Source organism: Aquarana catesbeiana, linkage group LG07, assembly GCF_042186555.1.
Source record: "Aquarana catesbeiana isolate 2022-GZ linkage group LG07, ASM4218655v1, whole genome shotgun sequence".
NCBI lineage: Eukaryota > Metazoa > Chordata > Amphibia > Anura > Ranidae > Aquarana > Aquarana catesbeiana.
The window spans coordinates 290,260,284-290,283,721 of NC_133330.1; the positions used below are offsets into that span (position 1 = coordinate 290,260,284).

At 41.6% G+C, this 23,438-nt stretch overlaps 1 protein-coding gene across 1 annotated transcript in view; it reads left to right on the top strand.

Annotated features, from left to right (window-relative positions):
- ZYG11B (zyg-11 family member B, cell cycle regulator) overlaps nt 1–23,438 on the top strand; it is a 64,846-nt gene that overhangs the window by 14,472 nt on the left and 26,936 nt on the right. The window contains exons 2-10 of the mRNA XM_073593504.1: nt 3,040–3,205; nt 6,721–7,475; nt 11,234–11,374; nt 11,473–11,649; nt 14,467–14,531; nt 17,447–17,546; nt 19,266–19,316; nt 19,427–19,588; nt 22,783–22,830. Coding sequence (XP_073449605.1) covers nt 3,040–3,205; nt 6,721–7,475; nt 11,234–11,374; nt 11,473–11,649; nt 14,467–14,531; nt 17,447–17,546; nt 19,266–19,316; nt 19,427–19,588; nt 22,783–22,830 — 1,665 coding nt within the window. The remainder of the gene's footprint in view (nt 1–3,039; nt 3,206–6,720; nt 7,476–11,233; nt 11,375–11,472; nt 11,650–14,466; nt 14,532–17,446; nt 17,547–19,265; nt 19,317–19,426; nt 19,589–22,782; nt 22,831–23,438) is intronic.

Here is a 23,438-nt window from a genome sequence, read left to right on the forward strand (position 1 = left end):
TATATTTCACAATATAAAAAAAAAATTGGGCTAACTTTACTGTTGTCTAATTGTTTTTATTTAAAAAAGTGAATTTTTTCCAAAAAAAGTGCGCTTATAAGACTGCTGTGCAAATACGGTGCAAAAAAAAAAAAAGTATTGCATTGACCACTATTTTATTCTCCAGGGTGTTAGAGAAAAACAACATATAATGTTTGGGGGTTATAAGTAATTTTCTAGCAAAAAAACCTGTTTTAAACATGTAAACACCTAAAATCCAAAACGAGGCTGGTCCTTAAGTGGTTAAGTACTCTATAAACTGGAAGTGATGTCATGGCATCACTTCCGGGTTACTAGATCCGAGACCCGATTGAAACCAATTCCGGTTCCGTTGGGGTTTTCTTCAAAGCATTTTTAACACCACCAAGGGAAGTGCAACGGACCAGAGTGAAGGCTAGGGCTGCAACTAACGATTATTTTCATAATCGATTAGTTGGCCGATTATTGTTTCGATTATTCGATTAATCGGTTAATAACCTTATAAAAAAAGTGTGGTGTATAATTTAGTTAATGTGTAAAGTTTAAAAAAAAAAGGCAATTTATTCTTAAATATCTCTATGCAGTGGTAAATATAAAAAAACAACTATATGGTTAGGGAGCAAAATATCTAATCCACTCTGAGAATAACAGACAGAAGAGATATACTGTATATACTATTAGAGGAGATATTCTGTATATACTATTAGAAGAGATATACTATTAAAGGGTGCATCTGGTAAATATCATCAGACTCAGATCAGTTTTTTGGAAAGTTTGGAAATAATAGAAAACTTCTTGGTCAAAGGAATTTTCAGACATTATATGTGGTTTTCGTTCAGAAATTCATTCATTTTAAAAACCATGTTAAAAACAAGTGAAAATTTCAAACATTCTTTCATTCAGCGAATGTACAAAGATTTTTCGCCTGAATATTCTCGTCTGAAAATTGATCCGTGTGGCCAGCAGTTTGCTTTTTATCTGTTTCTGCAGTGCTTTTTGCCGTGCGTTTTGATTTTTGCGCACGTGATTTTGCTGCGATTTGCGTTTTTGCATTTTTTTTTGGCCAATTTGTTGTTGGGCAGATTAAAAAACAAATTGCTGCAAAAACACATTACATGCTTTTCAGCAGCTTCTCCATTGAAGTATATTGAACCAAAAAAGCACCGTTTTGTTTAAAAAAAGTCACTGACCCTTTCCAAATACGTAGCGGCTGAAAAAATCGTAGATGTGAACGTGTCCCATGTAAATGAAATGTAGTGCATTTCTGCAAAAAGCACCAAAAAACACACAGGAGTGAACCAGGTCTAAGACGTTTAGTAACATAATGGGGTTAAAAAAAAACTAAAATTAGCCCTTTTATAGTACAACAAAAAGCAGATAATCACTACTGTAAGGGGTTCATTTTTTTTACTGTGGAACCATGAAAGTTCTATTTACAGTAGCGATTATTGTACTATAAAGGGCTAATTTTCTTTTTTTTTAACCCCATTGTGTTACTGGCCGATTAATCGATTATAAAAATAGTAATCGATTAATTTCATAATCGATTAATCGATTAGTTGTTTCAGCCCTAGTGAAGGCATACATAGAATTTAAAGGGATGCATTTTTCTTGAGCTTTTCTTGCGCTAAAAATGCTGATAATGGCCAACAATAAATTCATATTCATTTAAATTCATGATATTAACTAATAAGTCAAATATAATACAATGTATATATGCAGTTGTGTGAAAAGAATTTGCCCCCTTTCTGAATTTTTGCTTTTTGCATATTTGTCACACTTCAATGACTCAGGTCATCAAAAAATTTAAACATTTTTATTATTACAGAGATAGAGAATAAATATATATATAAATATATATATATATATATATATATATATATATATATATATATATATATATATATATATATATATATATATATATATATATATATATATATATATATATATATATATATATATATATATATATATAAAAAAAAATAACTAATATTCTCCAGGAGTGGATTTGTTATGATTTCAACCTCATCCAATCGGAGAATGCCTCAATGGAAAAAAATCAAGCCGTTCTCTGAATAGTCGAGGTGCTGAGTGACAGTATACTGGGGTTGATTTACTAAAACTGGAGAGTGAAAAATCTGGTGCAGCTCTACATAGAAACCAATTCACTTCTAACTTCAGCTTGTTAAGTTTTTCTTTGACAATAAAACCTGGAAGCCGATTGGTTTCTTTGCAGAGCTGCAGCAGATTTTCCACTCCAGTTTTAGTAAATCACCCCGACTGAAGACAGGTCACTTAAAGCCCGATTCCGTCCCTGAAAAAAAAAAATTAAAAGTCAGCAGCTACAAACACTGTAGCTGCTGACTTTAAATAAGTAGACTTACCTGTCCTGGGTGCCCGCGATGTCGGCCGCCCGAGGCCGACCCGTCCCTCGGCTCTCGGGTCCTGGCACCGCCATCCTAGGTAAGGGAAACAGGCAGTGGAGCCTTGCGGCTTCACTGCCAGTTTCCTACTGCGCACGCGCGAGCGGCACTCTGTGAATGGCCCCGTGGTGTTTTGGGAACACACACAGTTCCCAGAAGACAACGGGGCCGCTCACCGAGGAGCAGAACACGCCGCGGAATAGGAAGAGGCAGATTAGGAAGACTGCCTAGCAACAAGGGTTTAAGTAAGTTTTAAAAATTTTTTTTTTTTTTTCACATTTTTTTTTTTTTTTTTTTTTTTTTTAGGGTGGCCCTCCACTTTAAGAAGCACCTGGAGATGACCAACTCCAGCTGTATGTAGCACAGGCTGCTACGGTGAATTTTAGATGTGAAAGAGAATTCCTGGTGTTCAGATGTAAAAGCCCTGTACACCTATTTATTTATTTAGAGGTTAGGTTCAGTTGTATTCGTTCCCCCATTCTCTGGGCTCTCCATCCACTTTGTGAAATTTTTTATGATGTTTTCTTTTCAAATGTTATATTGTATTTCTATGGAAAAGCATTGTAATGTTTCTCTCCATGTATCCTTCTCCTAGGAGGAAGCCTCTCCCAATTCATTAGTTGATATAACTCTGCACTACTTGAGCTCCAACTTAGAAAAGTTTTGCAGGGAGAGACCCGATGGAACGTTTTGTTTACAAGATGCCGCAGTGTTTCCACAGGAAGTTGCGGATCGGCTTTTACAAACGATGGCAATTCAAAGTAAGACATGGTTTTATTTTTATTTATTTTTTATTATAATAATTGATGCTGATATGTTTTTAAAGAGAATCCCAGCTTTGTTTTATATTGCACCCATATTTAGGGTGTAACATATAACCTGGTCAGTCTGCAGCCCCCAACCCCAGGGGTACTGCTCTGCTCTGGTTCCTGTCATTATTTGAATTCGAAACGGCTGTGCCAGTGATCTGTGAATGAATAAAATACAGGGCTCATCTACAACTGCAGCAGGGGCACTCTGCTTGTAAAGAAAAAAATGTTAGAAAAAAAAAAAAATAACAAACATGTTATAGTTACCTGCTCTGTGCAGTGGTTTTGCACAGAGCAACCCCAATCCTTCTCCTCTTGGGTCCCCTGCTGGTGCTCTGGGCCCCTCCTCCTTGCTGAGTTCCCCATAAGCAAGCCGCTTGCTGTGGGGGCACTCATGTGTGCTCGCTCCCAAGCTGGCTTTCTGCGTCCATGCAGTGGGAGTCAATAGCTCCTGCATCTCAGCCAATCAGGAGGGAGAGACCCAGGAGAGCCTTGGGTTTCTTGCACTTCGCTGGATCAAGATCGGGCTTAGCTAAATATTAGGGGGGCTGAAGAGGGAGCTGCACACTAAAGGTTTTTTACTTTCATGCATAGAATGCATGAAGGTAAAAAACCTTCAGCCTTTACAACCACTTTAAGCCTGGTACACACTATGTTTTTTTTCAGTTCAGCCCTGTGGGCTAAAACTGACAGATCGCTGTACTAACAGAAGTGATGTTAGTGCAGCTATCTCCCCCGCTGTGCTATTGTGTTCTGACGGACTCCCCCATCCCAGAACACACTGTCTGGCTGCCAGTGCTGAATGCTGGTTTTTCAGCATACTCGTTCAACAGAAGTCGGGCGTGAGATCAGCTTCTGTTGGACAGGCAGCTGTAGACATGGGCCAAAACTCTACTGTACCGACTGTTTGCGGGCGATATTCGGCCTGTGTGTATGGGGCTTAATAGTCTGCAGGTGCATTTGCAATGCATTGTAATAATTGTCGCAATGGTTTTTAGGCTCCAATGCAAAAAAAAAATAATGTATATATCCGTATTTATTAATAAAATTGTATGTATGTTATTTTTGTTCTTCTTTTTGCAGAAGGTGGACTTGACTTTTTTAAGTTTCGTAAATACAGCAATAGTACATATAGTTCTCTTTCAGAAGGCTACTCTGACCACTCAAGCCTCAAAATATGATTTATTACCTGCTTACTTAAAGTGATATTAAACCCAAAAGCAAGCGTTTTATTATATTGCAGCTTACCAATTCTGAGAAGATGGCTGCATTTGTTTTCTTTTTTTTAGGCTTTCTTCTATTTTCATATGGTGATCCAGCCAGGGAGTCTGTCGTTTTTCAAAAGTCTTAATCAAAACCTCTAATCCAAAAGCGCTTAGTTAATTTAATGAATGTAAATATCAGTGTCCTATGTGGGTTAGTACAGTACAAACAATTTTTAATTCCGACCAAAAACTTTCAAAATCCAAAGAGTTCAAACAATCAATAGCAGCAAGTGACCACGTGCCATTCCAAGTGTACTTGCTTGCATATGATGATATAACTAGTCAAAAGCAGTCAGTGGCAATGATAAAGCATAAAGTCCTGTAGGAACATCCAAGCATGTATGCTTGCATAAACCGAAGTTCTGTGATGTATGTTGGTAGCGCAGTGAATCCAGGATTGTGTGGGTGCCTTAGGCAGGCTGAATCCTACCGCCATGTACAGCTATGTGAAATGTCCCCATGGTAGGTGAATCACTGATCATGAAAGTTGGAGCCACGTGCCACTGGAAGTGACGTGCCGAAACTGCCATCCCTAGGCCATCGAGGACAAGAACTTCTAACCAGAACAGTCAGGTGAGCTACAAACTGGAATGCAAACAACGCCAGTGACGTGCCATCTCCATGACTACGAATTTTGGGGCATGGCCCCTTGTTCAAGTTAGCGGTTCCTATCCTCAGCGGCCTTGGGACGTGGCTCCAGCTTTCATGATGGTCGATTCACCTACCCCGGGGACATTTCACACACCCTTACATGTGGACATGACAGTATTGTCTCAGCTTTTTTTCAAGCTTGCCTTGAAGTACTAAGTCTGTCGGTTCACATACTTTTTTTTTCCTCCAGCACTGTGAATGTTTAATGGGTTTGTGTTCAATAAAGACACAAGAAATTAGAATTGTTTGTGAATTATCAGCTAAAACACATTGGGATTGATGTACTAAAGGCAAATAGACTGTGCACGTTGCAAAGTGTAGTTGCACTCTGCAAATGCAGTTGCTCCAAAGCTTAGTAAATGAGGTAAAGCTTCACTTTGCAAACAATACCCAATAATGTGCAAGGAAAATAAAAAAAAAAACTGCATTATTGCTAGCACCTGATTGGATGATGGAAGTCAGCAGAGCTTCTGCTCATTTATTAGCTCAGGAGCAACTGCATTTTGCTAAGTACACCGTCTTTTTGCCTTTAGTAAAGCAAACGCCTAAGTGTTTGTCTACTGTGACTTAGATGAGGATCCAATCACATTTTCTAGCAAATTACTGTAAAAAAAAGAAGTTATTTCCAAGGGGGTTCACACCGGTTTTATTGCCACTGTATAAAAAGATGGAGTCCCCAGCAGAGATTTTATTAGCCAATAGCCAACTGGCCTCTTGATACAGGGCAGCGATTGGGGTCTCTGTTCTTTACATATATAAGTATAGAACCCCATAGGTTGCAATTTATTTTATTGAAGTTTTGAAGGGGGACCTTTTAGCTAGCTGGTCAGTTTCCAAAAAGCCAGACATCTGTCTATCATCTGTGGAAAATTTATCAATGTTCATATGTAATCGATATTCGAAAAAAGCTCCTAAATCAGTTCTTCTGTATACTAATTCAATTGCATCACCTTGTTTGGAAGCTACTGTTTTGGCCAGGTATTCCTTGGCCAAGTTGGCTAAGATGATCGCTGGGCTGAACGAAAAAAAAAAGGTACAAATCGCTGTACTATCACAAGCGATGATCTCTGCCAGTGAGCTATTGTGTTCTGCACGGGGGACGGCTGATTTTCCAGCATGCATGTTCAACAGAAACTGGCTTCTGTCAGGCAGGGATCTGTACGCACAGGCCGAAAGTCGACCGTTTTTTGCCGAACCGACCATTTTGTTCAGCCTGTTTGTACCCAGCCTTACACACTTGTGGTCTGTTAGGTCTGGTTATATCCAATATGTCTGAATCTGTATTGAAAAAAAATGTATAAATATACCCCTTGCTATTTCTGTCCCCCATTCTCTGTGTAAGATCCTGGCACTCTGTACACTCTACCTTCAGCAGGAAGCCTGCCTTTGCAGCTTTTGACTAGCATGCATCAGTATTTTAAACCCTGCCCTTTTAAAACAGATGGGTTACAGAACTATGAGGGACTTGCTTATTTCCAGAATAATATGGAATAATAATTGCTGGTGGTTTACAGCTTTTTTAACATGTTGCTGTTTTTTTTTTCATTTTAGGAAAACTAAATGAAGTGTCTGTAGGAATTTTCCGCGGAAACCAGTTGAGGCTGAAGCGTGCCTGCATCCGCAAGGCCAAAATATCTGCTGTTGCCTTTCGTAGGGCGTTCTGCCACCACAAGTTGGTGGAGCTAGATGCTACCGGGGTCAATGCTGACATAACTATTACTGACATCATCAGTGGGCTCAGCAGTAGTAAATGGATTCGGGAAAACCTCCAGTGTCTAGTCCTGAACTCTCTTACTCTATCATTGGAGGATCCATATGAACAATGCTTTAGCCGCCTGTCTGGACTTCGGGCTCTGAGCATCACCAACGTTCGGTTTTATAATGAAGACCTGGCAGATGTTGCGTCACTTCCCAGGCTAGAAAGCCTAGATATCTCCAACACCTCAGTGACTGACATCACTGCCCTTCTGGGGTGCAAGGACAGACTGAAATCCCTGACTATGCACCACTTGAAGTGTTTAAAAATGACAACCACACAAATCCTGGAGGTGATCAAGGAGTTGAACCATCTTAACCATTTAGATATATCCGATGACAAGCAGTTCACTTCGGACATAGCTTGCCGCCTGCTAGAGCAAAACGATATTCTGCTCAAACTGGTGTCATTGGACATCTCTGGAAGGAAGCATGTTACGGATAAGGCAGTGGAGGCTTTTCTCACGCAGCGCCCTCAAATCCAGTTTGTTGGTCTTTTGGCCACAGAAGCTGGGTACTCGGAGCTTCTTTCTGGAGATGGAAATGTAAAGGTGCGCATGCCATGTGTCTGCCTCTGATATTTCTGTATTTTGCTCTATTACAATTAGATAATTTTTGGTTAACAGGCAGCAGAAGTATTTCTGTCTTTTTTTGCAGGGAAAATTGTTTGGCCAATTTAATTTTACTGACAGGTATTCTTTCAACAATCAAAGTTTTTTTGTGCAACATCCGGAGACCCCCAAATCCAGGAAACCCATCATATGTCATGGCATATTGCATTAGTTCTGGGTGTTTGTGACCCTCCTCCCACCTCCTGAGATCTTTTGCGATCTATGGTCATGCAGGGCAAAGCAGCAGGTTAAAATGGTTGTAGACCTCAGACATAAAATATGAACAAAGCATATCCCTCTATAGTGTTTACTTGTCTCAATTAAAGTGGAATTAAACTCCCACTTTTGAACTTATACATACAGGTAAGCCTATAATAGGGCTCACCTGTAGGTACAGTGAATATCTCCTGAACTTGCACTGTTTAGGAAATATTCACACTGCGTGGAGCTGGTGACGTCACAGGCGTATGCGCTCTGCGGGGGATGGCATACCCATGCCGGACCTTCAGAGCTCCGTACTGAAGGGGAGGGTTCCCACGTGCATGCGCTGGAGTGACATCATCGCAGCCCCAACTATTTATACAGATGGAGTCTGCAAACCCAGAAGAAAGACCGGGTGAAGATGGTAGTGCCGGGGAACCGTGACAGTGCTGTGCTGGAGGGCTCCATATACAGGTAAGTCTATCATAATGTGCTAGTATGCGGGGCATACTAGTACATTTTTACTTAAACCTGTAGAGGGGCCCATTGTGGTGGCGGTGTTTTTTATTTATTTATTTTTTTTTCTGGTGGTTTACTACCGCATTAGGCTGGGTTCACACTGCAGACGGATGTGGCTGACAGCAGGTGTCCGGTGCGTCCCTGTTCTCCGTTTTCAGGGACAAATCGGGCCCAAATTTTTGCCTGAATTCGGACCTAAAAAGGAGCCAAAGACGCACAGGACCCCTGTGCAATTCGCTCTGCAACCGCTCCGGAGATGTGTGACCCGGCTCCATTGAGAGCCGGTCGCAATCTCTTGTCATGCGAATTGGATGCGGGGAAAACCTGCAACCAATTCACAATGGTGTAAACTCAGCCTTAAGAGCACAAAGTGTCATTTCTGTCTGTTGCTTCATTCCTCTGCTATCGTCATAAATCAATTCTGACAAGTTTTCCTGACACCAATAGAAAAACCGTAACGAAGCAGCAGACAGAAATCAATGCTTTTGATTGAGATAAGTACAAGCAATAGAAGTATATACTTTGTTCATATTTCATATCAGAGGTTTACAACCATTTTAAGAACTGGAGTAGAGGTTTATGAAGAAAATAAAAAGTTTTGAAGTTTGCAGGCTTGATTTCCTTACTTATATTAAAACAATCACGTGAATAGGAAGTGTCCTACACGTCCTGGCAGGCAAGGTATTTAAAATTAAGCTTATGGCTGGCGTGAACTTGTTTTACAATCAATCTGCAGCCTCTGCTGTGTATTGTAGACGTGATCTGGGCGGATAACATTTAAAGTGATTGTAAACCCCCCCCCCCCCCCCCCCAAAAAAAAAAAAAAAAAAAACCTGCAAGACAAGGGCATAATGAGCTAGTATGCATAGCATACTAGCTCATTATGAAATACTTACCTTAGATCGAAGCCCCCGTAGCGGTCCCCGTACACTGCTCCAGCCGGTGACATTGCTCCTGGAGTTACTTCTGGATATCGTGGGCTCCGGCACTGTGATTGGCCGGAGCCACGATGACCTCACTCCTGCGCATGCATGTGGGAGCCGCCAGTAACGGCACACTAGTTGAAGCAACGACACAAACGTGCCATTGCTTCAGTGCGCATGTGCTGATGACATCGGCACATGCTGATACAGGGGATATCTCCTAAACCGTGCAGGTTTAGCATATATCTGGGGTAGCTACAGGTAAGCCTTGTTATAAGCTTAACTGTAGTAAAAGATGGTCTGTGAGGGTTTACAACCACTTTAAGTGTGAATGAAAAATTAAGTCCATGTGACAAAATAATGAAAAAAAAAAAAAAAGTAAAGGTACATAAATGGTAATGGCACAACACATTTTTGGAATCCCTGCACCCCCCTGGACTGAGAGGAATAATTCTAAGGCCATTAAGATAATGAGCTGTAAATGGGTTTTTTTTAAGCTTTGTGCACAATTTGGGTTATCAGTTTTCCACAAACATTTGAGACTATCTAGCATACATTTATTCCACTCAGTCTTGCCTTCATTTTACAGATATGACACTGTTTTTAAGGCCTCATTCACACGGGTATAATTAAAGTGGTTGTAAAAGCCATTTTCTTTTTAAATAAAATAAAAAAGACTTTATACTTGCCTGCTCTGTATGACATTGCACAAAGCGGTTGCTTACCTCCTCTTCTGGAATTCCCTTTATCATTCTCCCCTTTCTTCTTCCGAGTACCCCCTCAGCAAGCTGTGTGGTGGTGGGTGCACTCTCGAGCTAGGCTGTGTGCACCCATGGACACACACAGCGCTGCTTGCCCACGCTCCCTGCTTCACCTTCGCAGGATTTGACTGACAGGAGCAGCTCTCGGAGTCTTGTGTGAGACTAGGAACAGGGCACAGCTGGACAGTGATGGGTTGTGATAACAGATAGTTAAGTGTTTAGGAACAGGGAGGCTAGGACAGCTAGAAGGGTGTGTGGTTTTTTTTTTTTTTTTACCTTAATACAGGTAATGCATTATTGTTAAAAAACGATCCGTGTTTAGAACTACTTTTAAGTTTACTCCCATGTGATGCAGGCAGTCCCATTCATGTCAGTTGGGACACAGCATGCGGGTACGTGTCCCCGAGCGCACACTCTCTGCATTCAGATACTTGTACACATCCGAATGGCTGTCAAATTAGAAGCAGCGGCTATGTCCCAGTTGACATGAATGGGACTGCATCTACGGAGATGTGCAGAACACCTGTGCATCCTCATGCGGGCAGGCACTGCCCTCACATGGAAATACACTTAAGTACACCTGTGTGACTGAGACCTAATAGTGCTTATTTACATCTATGCTGCACCTTGATGTTTCTTGGTTGGAAATAGTTCATGAGTCAATGAACATTAAAAAGGCCTAGTGACTGAAATGGTACATCCATCCACTGCAACAAAATATGCTGGAAAATGCTGACACATAGAATGTGAAGCCTTCCTTATGCCCTGTACACACGGTCGGACATAGATCGGACATTCCAACAACAAAATCCATGAATTTTTTCCGACGGATGTTGGCTCAAACTTGTCTTGCATACACACGGTCACACAAAGTTGTCGGAAAATCAGATCGTTCTGAGCACGGTGACGTAAAACACGTACGTCGGGACTATAAACGGGGCAGTAGCCAATGGCTTTCGTCTCTTCATTTATTCTGGGCATGCGTGGCACTTTGTGCGTCGGATTTGTGTACACACGATCGGAATTTCCGACAACGGATTTTGTTGTCGGAAAATTTTATATCCTGCTCTCAAACTGTGTCGGAAATTCCGATGGAAAATGTGTGATGGAGCCCACACACGATCAGAATTTCCGACAACAAGGTCCTATCACATATTTTCCGTCGGAAAATCCGACCGTGTGTACGGGGCATTACTGTGATGGTTACAGTTTGTATTTACTTTTATTTTTTTCTCTTTATGGATTTTCTGTTTGGTTTTTTTGATTTTTTATTTTTGTATGTTTTTATATAAAGGTGTCTGGAGAAGCAAATCAGACACAGATTGCCGAGGCATTGCGCCGCTACAGTGAGCGCTCCTTCTTTGTGCGGGAGGCTCTCTTTCACCTGTTCAGTCTGACGCATGTCATGGATAAAGCCAACCCAGAGATGCTGAAGGTAATAAATGGCTTCTGACAACTTGGACATATCGGCTGTTTTTTCCTCTATGTAATATGTATGTATATGGCATTTTTTTTTTATTTTTTCCCCCCTAGTTAGTTGTGGTAGGCATGAGAAACCACCCAACAAACCTTCCTGTGCAACTAGCGGCTAGTGCCTGTGTTTTCAACCTGACCAAGCAGGATCTGGCAGCAGGGATGCCCGTAAAACTCCTGGCAGACGTTACCCACTTACTTCTAGAAGCCATGAAACATTTTCCAAATCACCAGCAGGTAGGTTCTGTACACCTACATCCTTCACAGGACTGAGCATATTCTAGGAGGAACATAGTATGCACTACAAATTATAACCAAGTTGTGTTTTTTTTTTTTCTTTATTTCTTTTTTCTGATATATAAAATCAAATGTATCTTTTAGTTATTACGAGTACTTGTGTGTAGCGCCAACAATTTATACATACATACATACATACATACATACATACATACATACATACATACATACATACATTTATTTCGTGTGTGTGTGTGTTGTACATTGACATCAGTCCCTGCCCTCAAGGAGCTTACAAGGTCCCTAACTCTTATTTCTACATAAACACTGGGGGTTGATTTATTAAAACTGGAGAGTGCAAAATCTGGTGTAGCTGTGCATGGTAGCCAATTAGCTTCTAACTTCACCTTGTTCAGTTAAGCTTTGAAAAAAAAATAAAAAGAAACCCAGAAGCTAATTTGTTTCTATTAAGGATGAACTCCGGCGTGTTCGCACATCCCACGTGCAGAGCCCACCAGGAAGTCGGCGCTGCGCTAATCACAAGCAGTGAGACATTGTCCCGATGCGCGGCTGTAGAGATTGGGAAATGTCTCACTGCCTGTGATTAGTGCAGCGCCGACTTCCTGGCGGGCTCTGCACGTGGGCTGTGCGAACACGCCGGAGCTCATCCTTAGTTTCTATGCAGAGCTTCTCCAGATTTTGCACTCTCCAGTTTTAGTAAATCAGTGCCATACTAGAGCCAATTTGCCTACCAGTATGTCTTTAGAGTGTGGGAAGAAACCGGAGTACCTAGAGGAAACCCGCACAAGGAGACCATGCAAACTCCAGGCAGATCGTATTGTGGTTGGGATTCAAACTGATGGCCCTAGTGCTGCTAGGCAGAAGGGCTAACCACTTAGCCACTGTGCCGCCCTAAGCCCCTCTCTCTTCTTCCCTTTTTTTTTTTTTTTTTAATTTATTATTAATTGTCTTTTTATTTTTTCACTGTCTGCCAGTAGTTAGATTGAATGTGATTAAAATTTCTGTCCTGATCTAAAAATAGAACTTGGAAAAGAGAGCCCATTAATACATGTGACACACACGTATCTACCCAGAACCCCTGACTCAGCACCCCTTGCTTGAACAGACAACACACCACCATATCTCTGCAATGCTGCAATAGATAGATATATATCTTGGCCATTGCATCTGCTTATCATATTTTTTTTTTTTTTTTTAGCAACTATAGGATATTTATCTCATCTGCTGACATTGAAGTTGTTTTAGCATTTGTTTGTAATGTGAAATTTACAAGATAAATCAAACTTTTAATCTGAGCAGACTGATAACTTTACAGAGAGAGATAGAACAATAAAGCACAGCCTACATATATAATGAACAAATGTAACTGCCACTGTATGCTTGTGTATATACCCACACACACCAGTGAAGGGAGTATATGTATGTATATACACACACAGTGGGGACGGAAAGTATTCAGACCCCCTTAAATTTTTCACTCTTTGTTGTATTGCAGCTATTTGCTAAAATCATTTAAGTTCATTTTTTTCCTCATTAATGTACACACAGCACCCCATATTGACAGAAAAACACAGAATTGTTGACATTTTTGCAGATTTATTAAAAAAGAAAAACTGAAATATCACATGGTCCTAAGTATTCAGACCCTTTGCTGTGACACTCCTATATTTAACTCAGGTGCTGTCCATTTCTTCTGATCATCCTTGAGATGGTTCTACACCTTCATTTGAGTCCAGCTGTGTTTGATTATACTGATTGGACGTGATTAGGAAAGCCACACACCCGTCTATATAAGACCTTACAGCTCACAGTGCATGTCAGAGCAAATGAGAATCATGAGGTCAAAGGAACTGCCTGAAGAGCTCAGACAGAATTGTGGCAAGGCACAGATCTGGCCAAGGTTACAAAAAAATTTCTGCTGTACTTAAGGTTCCTAAGAGCACAGTGGCCTCCATAATCCTTAAATGGAAGACTTTTGGGACGACCAGAACCCTTCCTAGAGCTGGCCGTCCGGCCAAACTGAGCTATCGAGGGAGAAGAGCCTTGGTTAGAGAGGTAAAGAAGAACCCAAAGATCACTGTGGCTGAGCTCCAGAGATACAGTTGGGAGATCTAAGCCTCTACCAGTCGGGACTTCATGGCAGAGTGGCCCGACAGAAGCCTCTCCTCAGTGCAAGACACATGAAAGCCCACATGATGAAGTTTGCTAAAAAAAAACACCTGAAGGACTCCAAGATGGTGAGAAATAAGATTCTCTGGTCTGATGAGACCAAGATAGAACTTTTTGGCCTTAATTCTGAGCGGTATGTGGAGAAAACCAGGCACTGCTCATCACCTGTCCAATACAGTTCCAACAGTGAAGCATGGTGGTGGCAGCATCATGCTGTGGGAGTGTTTTTCAGCTGCAGGGACAGAACAACTGGTTGCAATCGAGGGAAAGATGAATGCAGCCAAGTACAGGGATATCCTGGACGAAAACCTTCTCCAGAGTGCTCAGGACCTCAGACTGGGCCGAAGGTTTACCTTCCAACCAGACAATGACCCTAAGCACACAGCTAAAATAAAGGAGGAGTGGATTCACAAAAACTCTGTGACTGTTCTTGAATGGCCCAGCCAGAGCCCTGACTTAAACTCAATTGAGCATCTCTGGAGAGACCTAATACTATAGTACAGCAGCAAGCTTTTAAATCCTGCAGACTCCTAAACTTGGGAGCAGTTTGTGAACAAACGGTTAGTTCTTGCATAGCCTTGATGGTTTAAAATGGTGACGGTCACATGACTACCTTTTGTATTTCAGTTGCAGAAAAACTGTTTGCTGTCCCTTTGCAGTGATAGAATCTTGCAAGATGTCCCATTTAACAGGTATTTTATAATCTTCTTTTCTTTGTGGTTAGAACAGAACTTTAACTGACTGACACATCCCAGTGCCTCATCAGATAGCTTTGTTTAAAGTTATTTTCAGACAAACAAAGCTTCAAAGCAGGCAACTTTGCTCTCTGTGTAAACCATTGTTCTCTAGGGATTCTTTATCATATATTTAAAGGGTGATGCCACTTTCGTGGAGAAAAAAAAATGGCTAATAGAAAATAAGTATATAGAATATACAATTGGGACACAAGTCATATTGTATTTGAATGTTATTAAAAACTACCTTTCCTTTTCAAACTGAAGCACTGTAATTTTCTGTACAATGCAATATGCCAACCCGGAGGTGTTCTGTACATGGTTGGTGTACAGAACGCCCCTCAGAAAAGTAATTTACTGCTTTTGTGATTGGCTCACTGATTTTCCCAGAAGTCTGCATTAGGATACAAGACAGATTTTGGGCATCCCCTGCAACAAAACAAAAATCTTTTTTTTGGTAAGATACTCCCAAAGGAAAATAACATCTAAAGGGATTCAGACTCTGCCACTTTACTCATTAGAACCCTGCAAGTGCAACAGCTGATTGATAATTATGAAGTATAAATTTAAAGGTGGGTGGAGAGTTTACTACCACCGATTTTTATAACGACATGGGAGGTATCATCCCTTAACAATAACTACTTAACCCAATTAAAGGAGACTCATGTGCCTCGCAATGTCAACAAACAAGAATTAAAATATGTATATAATTTATTCCACAATACAACTTAAAACTTATAAAATAAAGGTTCTTGCGAGCTTCCAATATATTCTTATAGACTGTCCACTATGTGGAACAAGGAGTTAACTTCCCTTAAAGCTGCTGACACCAGTCACACTCCCATATGTTGTGTAAAACCAGTAGAAAAAAAATATATAAATGTGCCGCGCTATGTGGCTGACTATATATGATACAGTCAATATTCAAACATAAAGTATAATTCATCAAGTGCTAGTAAAGGGCAAATACCCATACATGGTGTATGGAATCTGATAAAAATTGTGCCACACTCAGATAATTAGTATGTAATATAGTAATTCGCAATCGATCCCAAATTCATAAAGTGCAAGTGCATAAATCATAATGCATACATGATTCACTTAATATTGCACATGATCAAAAGTGACCTAAATAACTAGTATTCAATTCGTATAGAGTGCTCCAAAAGAGAAATTCTCAGTAACTTGTGATGATACTTCAGTGAGACCAATTAGTATTGCACATGATCAAAATAAACATATAATAATATTCAGTTCATATAACTATACAAAGTGCTCCAGGAACAAAAATCCTCAGTGACTTGCGATGGTGCTTCACACAGTAAATTTTCAGTGACTTCACGTGTGCTCCCCCTGTGTGATTGCGCTCACCTTGGGTAGTGACCACACAACTAAGTTTGGTCAGATAAGCAGTAGAACCAACACTGGGCTCAGGGTTAATGGACTCTCCAAGACGTCAGATCCTCACTGTGGATATCCTCAATATGTGTAAAAAAAAAAAAAAAAAATAGGCTATATAGTGTGATACCGTTTCAACTCTAATTTATTGTGTAAAATAAGCTCAATGTACTCGCATATTAGAGGTGCTTCCAGCACACCACTCTATGTACAGCATGAATAAGCAAGACCCCAATCCAATAAGCTGAACGTTTGTGCTTCCAGCAGCCAAGCTGAGAAAACCATTCCTCTGCCGACTCCTCCACCGTCCTGTCCCCTCCCCCTACATGTGGCGACACAGGGCTTGTCGCGTGTTTTTAAAAACATCAGCATGTTCAGGTCATCTTTTAACCATTAACCTGTCCATAAAGCATACAATGATAGATTGTTAATATAGTCGGTGTCGTGGTCAACGTGTTTCGAGGGATCCCCAGCTTCTTCGAGACCTTTTTAGACCTCTAATATCTCCACAAGTAAGATGCATACATACATGTGACAAAATTCATGTGCATGCATCAAATAGAATCTATCCCCCCCTCCCCCTTTGCCTCTGTGTGTATTACATTTTGCATTTTACTTATGTGGAGATATTAAAGATCTCAGAGGTCCTGAGGAAGCTGTAAACCCATGAAACGCGTTGAACGCAACACATTTTTGAAAAGATCGATAGTTAAAGGATGACCTCTTTGATAAGAACACGTTAATGTTTTTTAAAAAAACTTCTTGTATGTATTAATCAGATGACATGTTTAAAGTTGTATTGTGAAATTAGAAATATGTACAGTATATAACTTTTCTTGAGAATTATGAAATCGCTCCCATTCACATTCATTTTGCCCATGGACACCGACAAACAGCTATTTCTTTAGAATAACAAAAGGTAGGAATCTGCAACAAAGTTTGTTAAAATCCTTGCAATGTACCCAGAGGGGAATGTTTTGTTGGAGTTAAAAAAAAAAAAAAAAAAAAAAAGTGGAGTTACATTTTAATATTTGTGTGTGTGTGTGTGTGTGTGTGTGTGTGTCTCTAGGTAGTTAGAGAGAAGCCCTCTAAAGCCTGTTATGTACTACAGTTTTTGGTTGCAAAAAAATAAAAATGGTCAGCTCCAGTCGGAAGTTGCTATACTAACCATGCGAGATTAGTCGCTGATGTTGTGTTCTGAAAGAGGAACACGCCCCCCCCCCAACCAGAACACTCCGATCCAGCGCTCTCTGCCATTGGCTGAGAGAGCTAATCGGGAGTCGGTCGGCTGCTGGTTTTCAAGCATGCGTGTCTGACAGAATGTCGGCTGGTATTTTTTTTTGTACCGGCAAATGTCTCCCGACATTCTGCCTGTGTGTACGGGGCTTAACTTGCAATGATGTGTTTTATCTTTCTGATCATTGTTGATAAGGGACAATGGAACCTTGGTGTCAATTTGTACACTTTTCTTTCAGATTTGATGCAGCAAAGCTTGTAATGCAGTGGTTGTGTAATCATGAAGACCAAAACATGCAAAGGATGGCTGTAGCCATTATCTCAATTCTCGCTGCAAAGGTTTGTCGATTGTGTTTCACTATAAGCATGTTTTTTGTTTTTTTTTTTTTTTGTTTTTTTTAATTTATTCTGTTAACAATACCAGATATAATGATGCACATTGAACAAATTGTATATGCTTATGAATTTCACATTCCTGTGTCTGGTGGGGATTTTTTTTTACATGCTATATCACTGTATCTGTATGATTTTATAATAACGATTATTTAATGTCTATTTCCCATACTTGTGTAGCACCAAGATATGGCACAACATAGTACATTATACCAAACGTCTCAGTATGTTTTAATCGGTGTTAGCAGCAGCTGACACACAAATAGTAAGATCCATGCAGAGTCTCTGCTGGGAGCTAAAATCTGGCCCCCAGCTTTGCAGCGATGCCCACCATTGTTTTTGTTTTAAAGCTGAACTTTGCCCGGTTGTACAGGCCCCTCTCCTGTACTAAAGCAGTCTGATCACAGTATGCTGTGATCTTCTCACAGTGGGGGTTGATTTACTAAAACTGAAGTGTGCAAAATCTGGTACAGCTCTGCATACAAACCAATCAGCTTCCAGGTTTTATTGCTGAAGTTGGAAGCTGATTGTTTACTATGCACAGCTGCACCAGATTCTGAGTGCAGTGCACTAGTGTGTATAAGGCCCCTTTCACACTGGGGCGGGGGTAAAACCGCCCCGCTAGCGGCCGAGAAAGGGTTAAAAACGCAAAGCGCCTTTGCAGAGGCAATTTTCTGGCGGTATAGCCGCGCTGTCCCATTGATTTCAATGGGCAGGAGCGGGGAAGGTGCGGTGAATACACCGCTCCTTCCCCGCTCCAAAGATGCTGCTGGCAGGACTTTTTTTCCCATCCTGCCAGTGCAGCGCTCCAATGTGAAAGCCCTCGGGGGGGCTTTCACACTGGAGACAAAGCAGCGGCACTTTCGGGTCGGTTTGCAGGCGCTATTATTATCGCAATAGTGCCTGCAAACTGCCCCAGTGTGAAAGGGCCCTTAGAAATTGCAGCAAATTAGATAGGGCCCTCCTTGCTGAAGGATGTCCCTGACCCACACCCTTTCAATCATGGTGGCTCTGCATCATGTTTGGGTGTTGACCTAGAGCAGCCTGCATGCTAATGTAGCCTGTATAGAAACATCTACTTCTCCAGGCTGACATCCACTGATATGGCATTTGATATTTGCATAACTCTTTCTAAGTGCCGGCCCACTACATGCATCGAGGCTGAGGGCTCTTGAGAGCAGTACTAAGGCAGGGTGCCGTGAGGTTTCTAGAACCACCCTGCTGGACCCTTCCACTAGTCATGATCTACCTGCATTTCACAGAGAAGCACAGAGACCCAGTGATTGAATAATGGATAAATGTAATGAAAACCTGTTTTGTTCAAAAGTTTCATTAGCTGTTGATGGGGAGAGGGGGAGAGGAGTTGTTGGGCGGTGCAGGGAAGCCAAAACACAGTGTGTTCTCCTGCCTAGTGTGGTCAGCTTTTTATAGGAAAGCAGAGGAACTGGCAGGTACACCAGATATTTCACACAAAGCAATGCAAAGAGAACAGGATACTTTCTCATACAAGTACATTTACAGCAGGCTCATATCAGGAATATGAAGTGTTGGGGTAACAAACCCTTTAAGCTTTGATCATCTTCTTCATTTTATTTATTTATTTTTCATTAAAATGAATAAGGTTTTTCGTTTATGTGCTTAGAATCCAATGTGCTTCTTTGGCAGCTTTCAACAGAACAGACCGCTCAGCTAGGAGCAGAGCTTTTCATCGTAAGGGTATGTATTTCACTATATAGAAGTTTTCCCTCCTAAACAGTTTGTATGTGATTTTACCTTCTTTTTGTTTTTTACTGTTTATAAATATTTTTGCGCCCTTTTGCATTCAGCAACTTTTGCAAATAGTACGACAGAAGACCAACCAGAGCTTGGTGGACACAACTTTAAAGTTCACCCTGAGTGCCTTGTGGAACCTGACAGATGAATCTCCAACCACATGCCGCCACTTTATAGAGAACCAGGGCCTGGAGCTCTTCATGAAGGTCCTAGAGGTAAAAAAAATGTACTCTTTAACCACTTGCTTACTGGGCACTTAACCCCCCCTCCTGCCCTGACCAATTTTCAGCTTTCAGTGCTGTCGCACTTTGAATGACAATTGCGCGGTCATACAACGATGTACCCAAATTAAATTACCATTTTTTTCCCCACAAATAGAGCTTTCTTTTGGTGGTATTTGATCACAGCTGGGATTTTTATTTTTTGCTAAACAAACAAAAAAAGATGGAAAATTTTGAAAAAAAAAAAAAATCATGTTTCATAGTTTGTTATAAAATTTTGCAAACAGGTAATTTTTCTCCTTCATTGATATGCGCTGATGAGGCGGCACTGATGGGCACTGATAGGCGGCACTGATAGGCACAGTTAAGGCGGTACTGATGGGCACAGTTAAGGCGGTACTGATGGGCACAGTTAAGGCGGTACTGATGGGCACAGTTAAGGCGGTACTGATGGGCACAGATAAGGCGGTACTGATGGGCACAGATAAGGCGGTACTGATGGGCACAGATAAGGCGGTACTGATGGGCACAGATAAGGCGGTACTGATGGGCACAGATAAGGCGGTACTGATGGGCACAGATAAGGCGGTACTGATTGGCACAGATAAGGCGGTACTGATGGGCACAGATAAGGCGGCACTGATGGCCACTGATGGGTGGCACGGATAGGTGGCACTGATAGGTACCACTGATGGGGGCACTGATCGGCAGTGATGGGCGGAACTGATGGGCACTTATGGGCACTGGTAGGTGACAGTGATGGGCTATGATAGGTGGCACTGATATGCAGCACTGTTGTGGCACTGATGTGGGCGCTGATGGGTGGCACTGTGGGCACTGATGGATGGCACTGTGGGCACTGATGGGTGACGCTGGTGGGCACTGGTAGACGGCACTGCTGCCTATTGCTAGGTGTCACTGGCAGGGGGCAGATGATCGCCGTGATCGGGACCGATGTCCCTCTCACGGCCGCCGGTGATCGGCTTTTTTTTTTCCTCTTCACGCTGTCAGCGCAAGAAGAAAAAATAGCTGATTACCGGCTCTGTTTACATCACATGATCAGCTGTCATTGGCTGACAGCTGATCATGCGGTAAGGGGTCCTCCTTCTTTTTTTTTTTTTTTTCTCCTGTGGGAAGAGGTAACACTATGAGTGCTGATGTCATCTGCTGGTTGGAATGTTACATGCGCAGTCTGTGCTCTTTCCTGCTGTACAGAATCGGTGAAGCATTTTCCAACTGTTCCTGCTTGCAGAAGCAATGTGGAACTCTTTCGTTATATCTGATATCTGCCTATAGTGACTTTGGTCATCTCCAGCCATCCTCTCCTGCAACGATCTGTCTGGTTTTCACAAGTAGTTGAGACCGTGCCACATACCTATAATTGACCTATATTGTTGCCTTACATGTGGTCACAATCTCTAATTCTAGGCACAGGATTGGGACGAGCATGGAACAGATTTGCTCTACCTGGTGCCCCCCAAACTCACTTTCTACTAATGTCTCCTGGGGCTGCTGGCAGCATACCTACTTACAGTGCCAACATCTTCAGCCTGAAGTCATGTTGCCCTCTGCTTCTTAACACTCTATTCCATTTTCCAGAATCTTTTTTTTAACTCTGTCAAATGGCATAAATCACCCAGTTATTTACGTGTTGGTGAGCCCTCTCCTGCAGATTCTCTGTCTGATTCCTGCAACCTTAGCAGCATTTAAACTATTGGTCTCATAAACTCTGTCTGAGTTGCTCCCCATGACTGTGTAAGCCCCCTTTCACACTGGGGCGCTTTTCAGGCGTTTTAGCACTAAAAATAGCGAATAAAAAGCGCCTCTCAAGGCACCCCAGTATGAAAGCCCGAGTGCTTTCGCACTGGGGCGGTGTGCTTGCAGGACGGGAAAAAAAGTCCTGCAAGGAGCATCTTTGGGGCGGTGCGAGAGCGCTGTATTCACCTCTCCACTGCCCCTGTGCATTGAAATGTATGGGCAGCGCTGCCTAAGCACTTGCAAAGCGTTTCGGCAGCGCCACAACACAGGCGCTATTAACCTGTAATGTACAAAGAGAAGAGAGTGCAAGGCTGCCCTAGTGTAATACTGTTTGATGGCAAAAATGCAGATTTAAGTTAAAAGGGTTACAATCAAACATGGATCAGAGTACAGCAAAGTGGATGTCTCCTCTCCTGGCCTGGATGAATGAATAGCCTCCCAAAACGAGTGATATGGATGGGAGATGTGTCAGAGCGAATTCCGTATCCTCATCGTGTCATGTTGTGTTTGCTGTATAACACTCGCATGGTGCTGACGTCACTTGTGGCCGTGTAAGGGAGACCAAGTGAGTGAAGTAACTCCTCCCAGCTAGCAGAGTGGTTGCCACGACAACATGTTTCGGAGGCGCGGCCTCCTTCAGGTCACGCTATTAACCCTGTATTTGGCCACTAGCAGCGGTTAAAAGTGCCCTGCTAGCGACCTCCCCGCCTCAGTGTGAAAGGGGTCTAATGGTTTTGCACAGAGCAGCCCCAATCCTCTTCTTCTCAGGTCCCCTGCTGGCACTCCTAGCTCCTCCCCCATGACCAGTGCCCCTATGTGCTCTGGTGGATGGAGCACTTGGTTTTCATTTACTTTCACTGTTGCATGGACAGTTGTTTAATATTTGGACTTTAGGTAATGCTTTTCATTTTATTTCTGTTTAAATATTGCACTTGTTGTTTTAATGAGCGTGGCATATGTTTACATTTTAATATCTTTATGGTATGCCTTGTTACCTATTTGTGTGCTTCTGGTTCTCACTAGTTTGTATTACCTTCTGCGCAGTAATTTTGTTTCTGTTTTTATAAAAAATGCAGTTGCAGCTCATCAATCCACATCAATAGATGTGGTAGCTGCACTAGTTTTTTCTTTTTTCAGGCTTTTTACATATTGCCAACATGGGGGGAATGTGTTCTATAGTCCAAAGAGAAGAATGCTTGGAACAGTACTAACTGATAACTTTCTGTGCTGCACAGTTATCAGCTTACGTGATTTCTGGCAGGATCAAAAGGTGTTTTGTCAGATTTATTGAACGAACATAACAAAGCTCTTTCAATAGTATATTTAACAGACCCAAATGGAACAAACAAAATAAGGTAATTGTTTGGGTTTACAAAGTTTACATTCAACAATTAACTTATTCTTTTTTTTTTTTTCTCTCTCTTCTTAAGACTTTTCCCTCAGAGTCGTCCATCCAGCAGAAAGTTCTGGGTTTGCTGGTAAGAAATAAACAATGGCTTCATGTTTGTGTGTCTTGGCAGCGTTCTGAGCTTGCCCCTTGGTCATTTGTGCCTTGTTTATACCAGTCTAGGGAGTCGTTCTTCGTATGGGTGATGGCACTCCTGGTAATCATGTTTGCACACAAGCAGTGATCTATGTTTTGGCTTGTGTTTCCACTGATTTCAATATAATACATTCAAGGCCTGGGGCAATGAAGCAATACTTATCATATATTCTGCAGTTTTTTGAAAGATTTATTAAAGCAACAAAAACTGTAAACGAGCAGACAGCATGCCTCTGCTGACTTTCAATGTTGTAAGAAAATTATATATAAAACCTTTAATGGGGATGTGTTTAGACCTCCTTTTAGGGAGATTTGTCCACCGTCTCTCTGTTGTCTTGGTCACTATTGTCAGAACGCAATAGGAAATCCAAAAATCTTCATATGGTGACAACTGTTTAAGAGCTTTGGAGAGACTTCCTCTGACTTCTCTTGTGTCTCAGGAACAGGAAATGAGGTTGCTAAAATGGACTTTTAATACATACATACATACCTACATTGCCCTGTACACAGCCTCTGTACAGTATGTATATATAGATGTGTGTG